The sequence below is a fragment of the Nannobrachium achirus genome (assembly GCF_963921795.1).
Source record: "Nannobrachium achirus genome assembly, chromosome: 22".
In the NCBI taxonomy this organism is placed as follows: domain Eukaryota; kingdom Metazoa; phylum Chordata; class Actinopteri; order Myctophiformes; family Myctophidae; genus Nannobrachium; species Nannobrachium achirus.
This window is the reverse complement of record NC_137829.1, coordinates 27000224-27012322: the sequence shown is the minus strand read 5'-3', so window position 1 is coordinate 27012322 and position 12099 is coordinate 27000224. Positions and strand designations below refer to the sequence as shown.

Genomic DNA, 12099 nt, shown 5'->3' with positions numbered 1-12099 from the left:
TCTCCCTCTCTCCTTGTCTCCTTTCTCTTTTCCCACTTTCTTCACTTCTCCCTCTCTCTCTCTCTCTCTCTCTCTCTCTCTCTCTCTCTCTCTCTCCCTGTCTCCCTCCTTCTCTCACTCTCTCTCCTCCCCCTCACTCCCTCTCCCTCTATTACTCTGCCACTCTGTCACACACACAGGCATGCAACCCTCCCTCCTACATCCTCTTTATAGTATGTTTTGCCCACCTGCAGCAGTCTGCTGTTAGTTCAACCCCAAATCAAATCATCTAGAGAGTCAAGCAGCAAGTTGCGTAAGCCTTATATAAGCTTCTGTTTACAGTAATGAAGCCACCGTAAACACTGCTGAGTCTCAGCACAATTAGAGCAGCAGGTAAAATTGCTGTTGAATTTCTTAAGGTTGCTGTTGTTCTCTGCCCACGCAGCCCAGTTACAACAACACAGCCAGCTCAGTCCCCATGTGTGTGTTTTTTTTGCACTCATTTGCACTGAATGGGGATGAGAGCCGATGTAGTCGCTTCAGTGCTGCGGCTTAGATTACGACTCTCTGGTTTCTTTATTATCGAGCACAAACGTTGTGCGATGTGTTTCTGGCGACCAGTGTGCATCAGAGTGATTTGGTGAGGGAATTACAAGTCGTCATTGTCGGGCAGAAACCTCGTATCTCCAAGTTTCAAATTTGTATGTTTTTTTTTCTCGCAAATTAAAGCCCTGCTTCATCACCAGAGACTGTTGCACAAAACTAGTGAAAATAGCTGATCTACAAGCACACAACGCCTCGCACTGCGAGGCATTGTGTGCTTGTAGATCAGCTATTTTCACTAGTTTGAATCATTTCTAAAACAATAAATACAAAACGGAACAGTTTCGGACGTACAAGGTTTCCACCCGACAACGACGAAGTTTAGCACTTGCTTTTTGTTGAGCGCTGATGATATTATCCCTTTTCCCTGTGTGCGTGTGTGTGTGCGTGTTGTGTGTGTGTGTGTGTGTGTGTGTGTGTGTGTGTGTGTGTGTGTGTGTGTGTGTGTGTGTGTGTGTGTGTGTGTGTGTGTGTGTGTGTGTGTGTGTGTGTGTGTGTGTGTGTGTGTGTGTGTGTGTGTGTGTGTGTGTGTGTGTGTGTGTGTGTGTGTGTGCGTGCGTGCGTGCGTGCGTGCGTGCGTGCGTGCGTGCGTGCGTGCGCGCGTGACACGCGCGCGCGCGCGTCTGTCTGTCAGGACGGGCTCAGCCCTCTCTCTGCTTTATGGGACCTCGGCAACCCTGGAGCACCACCACTTCAACCATGCTGTGATGATCCTGCAGAGTGAGGTGCACTGTGTTCTTCACTAGATCCTCCTGCTGCAATGCAGTTTCGCTGTGTACTCATCTGATTACACAGCGGGCCACTCGCAAACGAAATCTGCCACCAACTTGTTGTTAGCCACTTAAGCCCTATTTACCCTGTAGCATCGTAGCACATCGATACAGCGCCGTGTTGTGAGCTTTTAGATGTGTCTTCTTTTTAATTGTTGAATTCTTTAAATAAAAAATGTATGAATAAACATTCTTTAAAAACATTTTTTAATGTTTGCCATAATGACATGCCCAAAAATATGGACACCAACGTGAAAGTTGTTAACCACACCTTTGTTTCCCTCTAAAAATAGTTGATCTACAAGCTCACAACATGTCGCAACAAGGTCAATTTTTTTTGCCGAATGTTAACCCCAGAACTGCAATGCTAGGATTCAAGTGGTTTTATGTGCAGTAGATGTTGGTCAAACCCGAGCTACTGGCGACCACGAGACCACACCTGTCACCACGCCGAGACCAGAGGACGCACATTTCCTCCCCGCACTTCTTGCCAAACACCGGGATATGATAGGTTTGCTATTATCAAACCAGTCTAGACAAATGTCCTATGCTCACCCCTTAATGAATTCTATAACCGATAGATAGATTTGACTGTAATTGCTTTAGAAAGGCGTTTTGCCAGGTGACTGCGTTTGAGTGAGGTTGTAATTAAAGACATTTGTGGGAGCAGCTGGGACATGGCATAGCAGACCATGTTCCATTAGCTTCATTATCACGGTGCCGCTGACAACACAGGAAGCAGACAAATGTTTGCTTGGAACATCATAATGGTTTCTGTTGATACAGGGGATGAACTGCCGCTGTCCCATTAGCATATAAATTAATAGTGTGGCTAATTCAAGGGGAAAAGAGAGCCCACAGATTCAGCCCACCAAGCGGTGGGAACCGTTAATTAAAATTTCAACTTTTTTTTAATACGCTGCTATACCCACCCACCCTCTATCATTGTCCTACCTCACTTCCTCTCTTTCTCTTCGTCCGCTCCAATTAAGACGGCACGAGAACTGGAAGACTCTCTTATAGTCTCCACTATTTTACGGTGTCGGATATTTCACGGGGAACACATGAGCTGCTCGCTGCCGGTTCCGTCTCTCGGAGGCACGCCGAGCAAAACCCTTAATCTGGGCTTCTCAGAGATCATGGGGCGGGGGAGACCCCGGATTGGTCATCCCATTCCATCTGGCCTCGTCCCCTCGGTCCTTTATTATCTCCCCCCCCCTCCCTCCCCCCTCTCTTGTGTCCCTTTTCTGTGCCATATCCTCAGCATCTGCTATTTTCTCTCTGCGCTCCAAAGGCATCCAAGTCCGCCCCCTCCCCACTGTCCTCCAGAGGGGGAGTGGGTAAGTGGTAAATGAATGTATAATACATGACAAAGAGAGGGTCGTTTTAATGACAGGAGAGCTTGGAGTGAGAGATGGTGCTTACTTATTAAGAGCTTTTCCTCTGATCTCTTGATGGTTCATCTTATTGAGCCGGCGGCGGTGTTCCCTGTGACTGTGGTGTGTGCACGATCGTGCACGCACGCACACACATTACACACACACACACACACACACACACACACACACACACACACACACACACACACACACACACACACACACACACACACACTCTCTCTACAGAGAGTGGCATATCTGCCTCTTCCACAGCTCAATCTGATGTGACAGTCTCCTCTACCCGGAGACTGAACGTGCTGACATTTCGCAAAGGAATGGCAGTGGAGCTTTAGCTGAGGCCGTCTCTGTTAAAACAGTCCTATATATATATATGTCTATTGGAGGACTCGATCGGCCGCATCATCATATATGCATCATGTTGATCAATGCACGCCGTGCGATTCTTACAACTGTGTTTGATGCTCATGCCGTCTCTCTCTCTATGTCTCCCACAGGGACATAACATCTTCGCGAACCTCGCCTCGGCAGAATACAGTGACCTCATGCAGCTGCTGAAGCAGTCCATCCTGGCCACAGATCTCACACTTTACTTTGAGTATGTTTGTTCTTTGGCTGTTTCTGCCGGACGCACGCCTTCTTTGAATTGCCTTTGTAGAAATAACAAAAAGACATCTGCCCGCGAAGCTGTGAAATCATCCGCTGCTGAGATGTCTATAAGGACCTCGGCTGATTCAAAAGCGCTGACTTATTTATGGCGTAGCACAGTGACTGAGTACCCCTAGTGAACTAGTTCTCATGCTCTGTTTATGATAGGCTTGCCTTGTAGCATGCTGGATAGAAATCCTCTATGCAATATCGCCCTCTTGTGGATTGAGCATGCACTAACACCTGCATGTCCAATAATATCCATCTTGGCCTCTCTCTAGGAACAGGAATACATTCTTTGATCTGGTCAACAAAGGGGAGTACAACTGGAATGTGAAGGCTCACAGAGACATGTGCCGGTAAGCAGTGGTGGAAAAAGTACTCGCATTCTTTACTTAAGTAAAAGTATCAATACTGCAATAGAGAAGTACTTACTGTTAGGGTGCCCTCACACCAAAATACCTATGAGAGTGGAATCCGCGTTCCGCCAATGCATTTCAATGAGAAGGGAGCGTTTTTTGCAGAAATCCTCTGCTGGCATGAAACCGCTTCACTCTCATTGAAATGCATTGGCGGAACGCGGATTCCAATCTCATAGGTATTTTGGTGTGAGGGCACCCTTACAAGTAAAAGTCTGGAATTCAAAATGTACTAATAAGTACAAAAGTATTGGCATCAGAAAGTACTTAAAGTCCTAAAAGTAAAAGTACAAAATGTTTGAAAATAGCAGATCTACAAGCTCGTAGATCGGCTATTTTCAAATAGCCACGGTATAAAATAGGGCTAAAGTGGTTCATTTATGTTCATTTATCTTCAAAGTAACTAGTAAGCCCTCACACCAAAATACCTAGAGTGGAATCCGCCAATACATTTCAATGAGAATGGAGCCTTTTTTGCAGAAATCCTCTACTGGCTCCATTCTCATTGAAATGCATTGGCGGATTTCACTCTAGGTATTTTGGTGTGAGGGCAGGGCACCCTTACTAAAGTTTTCAAATAAATGTTGTGGAGTAAAAGTACAATATTTGGATCCAAGATGTAGCGGAGTAGAAGTAAAAGTATTGGAAATTGGAAATACCCAAGTAACGTACAAATACGTCCGGTACAGTACAGTTGTACTTAGTTACTTTACACCACTGCCGGTATAGTAACAGCAAGTTCAGTGGTTCTCACCCGTTTCATCACAAGTGAGAATATCACAATATTCTCTATTCCTATGGATTTGAGAACCGATGCACCCATCTCACAATTACTACAAAATATTAATATAATGATTTTTATTTTATTTTTAACCACCTGGTATCCTTTTTTTTTTTACCTGTCATTATATTTGACATTTTCCAAAAATAATTCAAAACTAACTCCTAAATAATTTAACTGTTGTGTTTTTCAAGAAATGTCAACATTTTCCAAAACAGCAAAAGCTCACAATACACGCCTTTTAGGCTTGCAGATTGCTATTTTTGCTATGCGACAAAGTAGCGCTTTATTGGTCGTGTTGAAATTGAGTTGTTTGAGATGTGTTTGTGAGATTAATTTAGTGGGTGAGGTTTAGTAACACCATGGTGTCTAATTTCTCCTCAGATCTATGCTGATGACAGCGTGTGATCTGGGGGCTGTCACCAAACCTTGGGAAATATCCCGCAAGGTGAGAGATGCAGGCGAAATTAGTCAGGCTTGATTTATACTCAATTGCGCAACACCCTTGCTCCAACTACGTAGAAATCAGGCATCACACTGCCAGCGAGTGCAACCAAAATGTGCGTTAACACACGTGACTTCAATTGGTTAATAACAAATCCTCTGATTGGAATGTTTCTTTTTTTAATCGAGTCCCAGCCCTAACTGTAAATGTTGAAACTATTGTTGGATGCTGGCTTGTTGTTGATTCTGTCTTGTTGTATTTTATTTATTTATGTGTTGGTCAGGGGCGTCACAAGGGAGGGGGGGGGGGGGGGGGGTTACTAGGGCCCAAGGTGGAGGGGCCTTAATTATTTTATACTTTAGCTATTGAAAAATAGCAGATATACAAGCTCACAGCGCGGGACCGAGTGTCGCGCTGCGAGCTTGTAGATCTGCTATTTTTGAAAAGTCGTGAAAATGTGTGTAAATCTTTGAATATATGTATTTTTTAAGCAAACATTTGTAGCTCAAACTTTGCTTCTGGGGGGTCCCTGGAACTAAATATTTTGAGAAGGGGGTCCGTGGCCAAATACATGTCATTTTGGGGGTCCTTCACGTGAAAAAGTTTGAGCACCACTGACATAGAAACATTTTTTTCAAAAAACCTTAGAAGGATTTGAAATATTCAAAGACGTGCACACATTTTCAAGATAGAAAAAAAGCAGATCTACAAGCTCGCGGCACTATATGTCCTTGTTATGTGTACACAATACACATAAATGTCAAAAATCTAATACAAATATTGAAAGAGAACACACATGCCACTAAGAATGTACAAATTTAACCAAAAAGACTTGTGAGTGTTCATTTGGTTACATTTGTGCGTTTTCTTATCGTATAACAAGAGAAAAGAACGCGTTGCACACTAGCTCCAAATGTATTTCACTTGATTCGATTACATTTCAAATGTTCAACACATACTAACTAACCAGACAGCATGATTCTGAAATCATTCACCTGAGTTTTTTCCCCCTCTCTTGCCAGGTAGCAGAGTTGGTGACCAATGAGTTCTTTGAACAGGGAGACCGAGAGAGATCTGAGCTGAAGCTCACCCCTTCTGTGAGTATACATGAAAGCATCCCTGGCATTGTGTTTATGCATGGTATGTTTCACCCCTCTACCGCTCAGAAGATACGGCCTCTCACAGCTATATATAGTCGGCCGTGGTATACACAGCAAGTCCTTCACAGCGGCCTGCCCAATGTTATTCTCCGTGCTTCTGCTAGCCGACTGCTTATGTGTGGCAGGCGAGTTACACAGAGCCATAGTTGCATTAGTTACACAAGAGCTTGCGTCACACAATGTGAGCGAGGTGAGCTGTCAGCCTAGTAGCTCTGCTGTCCCTCCACTGTGCCTAGAGCGATCTTTGGACCATTTAACACACGTCTCTCCTTCAGCCTGCCCTCTCTTGTGCAAGCTTCTTACTCAAAACACGGCAAACTCTGACCTTTGCATTTACCCAAAGGTAATAACAGCATGTCATCACACATTCTACTATTATATTACGTAAACGGGACTAGGCTGTTCATGCTGTGGCCAATGTACTTTACCAGAATGCTAAACTAATAATCATAATCATTAAAACAAAACTAAAATATAGCTATGGTCTTAAAGGACAACTTCACCCATTTTCAACCTACGTTCATAATTGGTCCTCCCTTCATGATATATATATATTTTTTATTAACGTGAGCACATTGGCTTCCATTATAGCATGCTCATTTTCCAGGAATAAAAATCCTCCAATTTCTATTCGCTTGGATTTCCCATCGATGATGACACTAATAGGCCGGTTTCTGAATTGTCCACAGTCCTCCTCTGAGACACAGAGTGAATAGACAAAAATGGTACCATGTTATAATGCGCATTAGTGAGGACCAATATATGAAGATTTGCATGGGTAAGTCGTCCTTTCATTTTTCAGAATGCATTTATATTGTCCTCAAAGCCAGTTCGCCAAGGGTATCTCTTGTTTTTATTCCAGTTGTTTTGATGGCCAAATCAAATAGTGTTGCAGGTTTTTAGAAGAAGCAGCAGCATTTGGTGTGCAATTACTGGCTGTTGACTAATGGAGCCTGGCCACTTTACCTCCCCTCTGATGTAGCTAACGGGGTAGCCTCAGGGCCAATGCTTGTGTCTAACCCTCTACCACTCAGTGTGTGGGTGTTTGGAAATTAAATATTCAACTTGTAAGCCGTAGCCCAGTAACTATCTCTGAAGATAGTTCAGGCTGCGGAGTGGAAAAAGTGGCTCAAATAAACTTGCTTGTCTCAAAAGTAGAGGGAGAATCTTTCTTCGCCTCAAGCAATTGTGGTCGTACGTCGACGAACCTGGCCTCTTCCAACTCTATACACTTGACCTGTTGCTTTGGTCTACTTTAAGCTCACAAAGCGCTGCGCTGCGGCAGGGGCGTGTGAACTTGTAGATCGGCTATTTTACAGTGCGCCACACTGGTGTGCAACCAAGTATAAACCAGGCATTATACAATGTACTATAATATACTTCTTTGTGCATTGCCCTTGTGTGAGCATGTGTGTGGGTGTGTATGAAAAATGGCAGAATTATGGGACTTAGTCTAGTGAGATGATTTTCAACTGAAAAGCATGACGCAATGCATCATCTTCTTCATAAATGTATATGGTTGTATGACAGTGTAAATTAGGCTTAATGTTTGTGTTTCAGGCCATCTTTGACAGAAACCGGAAGGATGAATTGCCAGGGCTTCAGCTGGAGTGGATTGATGGAATCTGCGCACCGCTTTATGAGGTAATCCTTGGTAATTCATGTCCTACAGTAACTTGTGAACCCCTCGAGGCTCTCTTTGCCATGCCACACCGGCCAAATATCCACCTCCAACATCAGAAGATACTGTCCTTCCATTTGCTACTGTCCACACTGACACCCAACTATTGAAACAAAACCATACATTAAAGGAGTGGTTATATATATATATATATATATATATATATATATATATATATACATATATACACACACACACACACACACATAGCGTGAACTGCTCTAAGGGGGCTTGAAAGCGCTACAATACCCCCTTTGGATCTGGATGGGGACCCAAATGCATGGGCTTGGATGGGGACCCAAATAAGGCCCTGGATGGGGACCGAAATGCATTTGGGTCAGAATCAATCCGTGTAAATTTAGGGTCAAGTAAATTTACCCCCATCCAAGCCCATGCATTTGAGTCCCCATCCAGAATCAATTGGGGTAAATTTACTATAATATTTTTTTTGTCTTAGGAATGCAACAAATACAAAAAAATATTATTGAACTCAAGTCTCCATGGTGTGAGTAATCAATAGAAAAAAAGTCATTTTGGGGGTGAACTACTCCTTTAAACCCCACAGTGTAACTTAATTCAGAGCCTGTACAGTGAAATTGCCATCTTTTTTTACTGTGTACAGACTTTCAACATTCTTTCCTCGAAGAGATTCCTGCCTTGCATTCCTTTAATAACATCAAGGCCACATTAATGGCCTTGAATACAGGATTTAACGTTCTATTCCTGATCGCGAGAAAACGAGGCAGTGGAGTGTGTGAATGGCACTGTGACGTTAGTAGGGATAAAGCCCTTCAGTGAGGCACTGTATTTTAAGCTTCGCTACACAATGCTGGAGAAAGGAGGGACTGAAAAGAAGGTGCATGTGTTCGTCTGTGAGCGCGCTGTGCTCGCCAGATGGTGACGTCAAGGAAGGCTCACCTGCCCCTCCCCTGCCCTGAGACGGTGACTGTGTGGGAGGCAGAGGAAGGCTGATTTCCTGAGGAGATCAAGGCTATTGACAGATAAGGTCTGTTAATGATATAGAGATGAAAAGAAACAAGTCAACTTGATGGGGGCTGTGAGAAGGCTCAAGGACAAATCCGTTCTTTCGGTGCAGTAGACGTATGATCGGTTTCACACGGTCACGCTTAATCAATCGTTTTCCTACTGATATCATATTGTCATTATTGCTCTTAACCACAAGTGAAGAAATTCACAGGGAGATAATTGAATCCATTGGATAATTCCGAGATCAACATGGGCAGTTAGAGTCGCTTTGTTCTGTCATTGTTATTGCTGCCTGTGTAGTTGCAGATGAAAAGCAGCAAAGGATTATATTCTCTGTGTGGGGCTCTGCCTCCGCTCTGCCACACCGGGGCACCCTGTAAGTGCAAATGTTTTGAGAATTGCAAATTGCAAGCTCACGACGAGGCTGCCAATTAAACTGGTGATGGGGGGGGGGGGAGGCATATAGGAAGTTCAGAGGTGGCAGCAGGGTTTTTGTCTGTGGGAGGAAGGGATCCGCGCTCCTTGATCTCCTTGATCTCACTGATCTCGTTCTTCGGGTGGTAGCTCGCTACTGTGTGGAATATTAATCCCCCATTATGTAACCTTCCATTTTCAAAGTCCGCTAGACAACGCAGTCTCCCTCTCCCTTTTACATCTGTGTTGGAATTGCGATGCGGTGGAGGCTCAGTCCTATGTGCATCTGTAGACCCGCAGGGAGAGAGAAAAAACAATGTCAGCCTTCTTTATAAAATCCCCCTCTGTTAAGCAGAAGGCTAGATTAGATTAAGGTGATCCAGGGGGGTGGTCTATAGTAAACAATCTCAAATTGTGGAAGGTACAACTCCTTGTAGGCCACACAGTGTGCACACACAACTGAAAATTCTGCTGCCCACATACACTGTGAAGTCCTGTGTTCATTTAATTCACGGTAATTTCACCGTATAGACTAATGCAGAAGTATACGCACTACAAACCAAAACAGCAACAATCTGGCATTGGTTCCGCCTGTCATTTTATAGGAGGAATGCATGTTGTTTTACTGCTCTGAAGTAGAACAGTTTTACAGTCAGAAGTGTACTTTTGAACACACTCTCCAGAAACCATTATGGATTCCATATGAAGTGGCCATTAGCCTGTTTTTGTACATACCGATGATGTCATGACTTATGAACCCCACCACTCTTTTCTTGCTCTGCCCCCCAGCAAATATGGCCGTTTTGTTCAAGTGAATCACTCTCAGTCAGTCAGTCAGTCAGTCAGTTAGTTGGTAGCTTTTAATAGAATTCACATTCTCTCTCTGTTTTATACCTCCATTAACTCCATTACAGTAGTTAGAATAGCCAACTACTCATCACCTAGGTACTATAAAAGAATAAATCAAGTATGGGTTGTGCCTCCTCTTTTCTATGTCCATATAGTATGAAGGCATAATGATATGAGAACTAATTACAGCCTTTCTTGGAAAACCAATAGATTGTAAGGAAACTAAAAATAATGTGTTAAGAGAGAACAGAATCCCCTTGTCTCTAAAGCAATTAATTAATGTTGCATGAAAGCCAGTATTTCATGTGACGGCATTACAATTTATAGCTCAACACTGCCACTTGACAATGCCAACTAATCATAGCCATACATATGCTTCTAATCTTAAAAAAACAGCCACTCCAGGAATCAAAACGATCACAATATGTTGTCTAGGCCCAGGCGTTCTTTCTTTGTGTCGTTTTATTTGTTTTGTCTTCAGTCCATATGATGAATAATGAACTGCGTTTCATGCTAATTACTGTCTTTTCTTTTCCATACATTGAAACAACCGTTCCTCTTCCTCTATACAGACTCTGGTGAAGCTGAACCCAAAACTCCAACCAATGGTTGACATGATCCAAGCTAACAGGGCCAAATGGGAGGAACTGAATAAGGAGAGACAGCGCGCCCAGAGCGTATCTCCAGCACCGAGCCATTGTAGTGGTGGTGAAAGCACAGAAACTCGTGGCTGCACCGCAGCAGACAGTGTTAGCACGCCTTGTTGTGGTGTTGGAGGTGGTGGTGGTGCTGATGGAGACCAAAGTAAACCTGCTAGCTAGCTTCTGCTGCAAATCTCCAGGCGGATCTTTTAGCTTTCCTTTTTCCTCTTAAATGCAGCCTGCAAAATAGGCAGTGCAGTGCATGCAGAGGTTCTTGGGCTCCGTTCCTCGCTTATGCTACTAGAGATGAGCTTTAGATTTGAGTGCGGCGCAATGATAGAGGTGTTTTCTTGCCCCTTCTGTGCTCTCTGTTGCTGGGGGATGACAGACACAGAGCTGTTTGAGGATGAGAGACACAGAGATGTTTCTGACCTGCTTTTTGGAGCAGTTAAACAACCATCTGATAAATAAATACATGTGTAAATGTCTGAAAGTATCCTCAAACCACTGTGTCCATTGACAACCAGTGAACACTAAACTGTTCTGTGGCAGTTTTGCTCCAAGGAAATTGAAGTCTCACGACAAAGGCATGGAGAATATCGGAGAGAAATGTTTTTGTTTCTTTTTATTTTCCCGCTGTCGTGTTATTTTTGCTTTCTTACTGATACTTATTTCCTGCAAGCATTTTGTCTGTGGGGGGGGGGGGGGGGGGGGGGGTAATATTTTGTAAATCTGTATTTATAGGTTATTGGATTTGAAAGAGATGTTATATGCAAGTGCAGTTTAAAGATATAAGCTCTGGATTGTATGTACCTGTGTGTAGAGTTTCTGAAAGGTGCAGGAACAGCCGGACCAGTGGCAATGCTTACAATGCAAATTCAGTGTTCCTCTCCCTCCCTTCCTGTGCCTTGTTTTAGGATACAAATGAAAAATGCATGCCTCCTCACCAAGATTATTAGATGGTTTGAAAATCCATGCGGCACCATGACGTATTTTGCAGTTATTACAACTAGCTAATGCAATATGTCTTCTTTACCCCATTTTAACCATAGAGCATTAACAGTTTTCCATAGGGAATTTTGCTCTGCCCCATTTTTTGATAAAATAATCTCACTTGCTGTCTGCACACGTACTGTACATGTATACTGTAAGTTCACATACACACACTGCAATGCACACACACACACACACACACACACACACACACACACACACACACACACACAAATAATGTGCCTTGACAAAGTTGCCCTTATAATATATATCATATTTTATAAATAATAATTTGCTAAAGAGTACAGACATCGTTTGTCATTTTGTTATAA

General features: G+C 43.4%; 1 protein-coding gene across 1 annotated transcript in view; it reads left to right on the top strand.

Moving 5' to 3' along the window:
- The window catches only part of pde11a (phosphodiesterase 11a), a gene marked incomplete at both ends in the record, with an annotated part of 59707 nt that extends 48005 nt beyond the window's left edge, over positions 1-11702 (top strand). The window contains 8 exons of the mRNA XM_080752796.1: positions 1217-1307; positions 3247-3347; positions 3679-3756; positions 4982-5045; positions 6065-6139; positions 7763-7846; positions 10706-10937; positions 11692-11702. Coding sequence (XP_080608922.1) covers positions 1217-1307; positions 3247-3347; positions 3679-3756; positions 4982-5045; positions 6065-6139; positions 7763-7846; positions 10706-10937; positions 11692-11702 — 736 coding nt within the window. The remainder of the gene's footprint in view (positions 1-1216; positions 1308-3246; positions 3348-3678; positions 3757-4981; positions 5046-6064; positions 6140-7762; positions 7847-10705; positions 10938-11691) is intronic.
- Between the last annotated feature and the right edge of the window lie 397 nt (positions 11703-12099).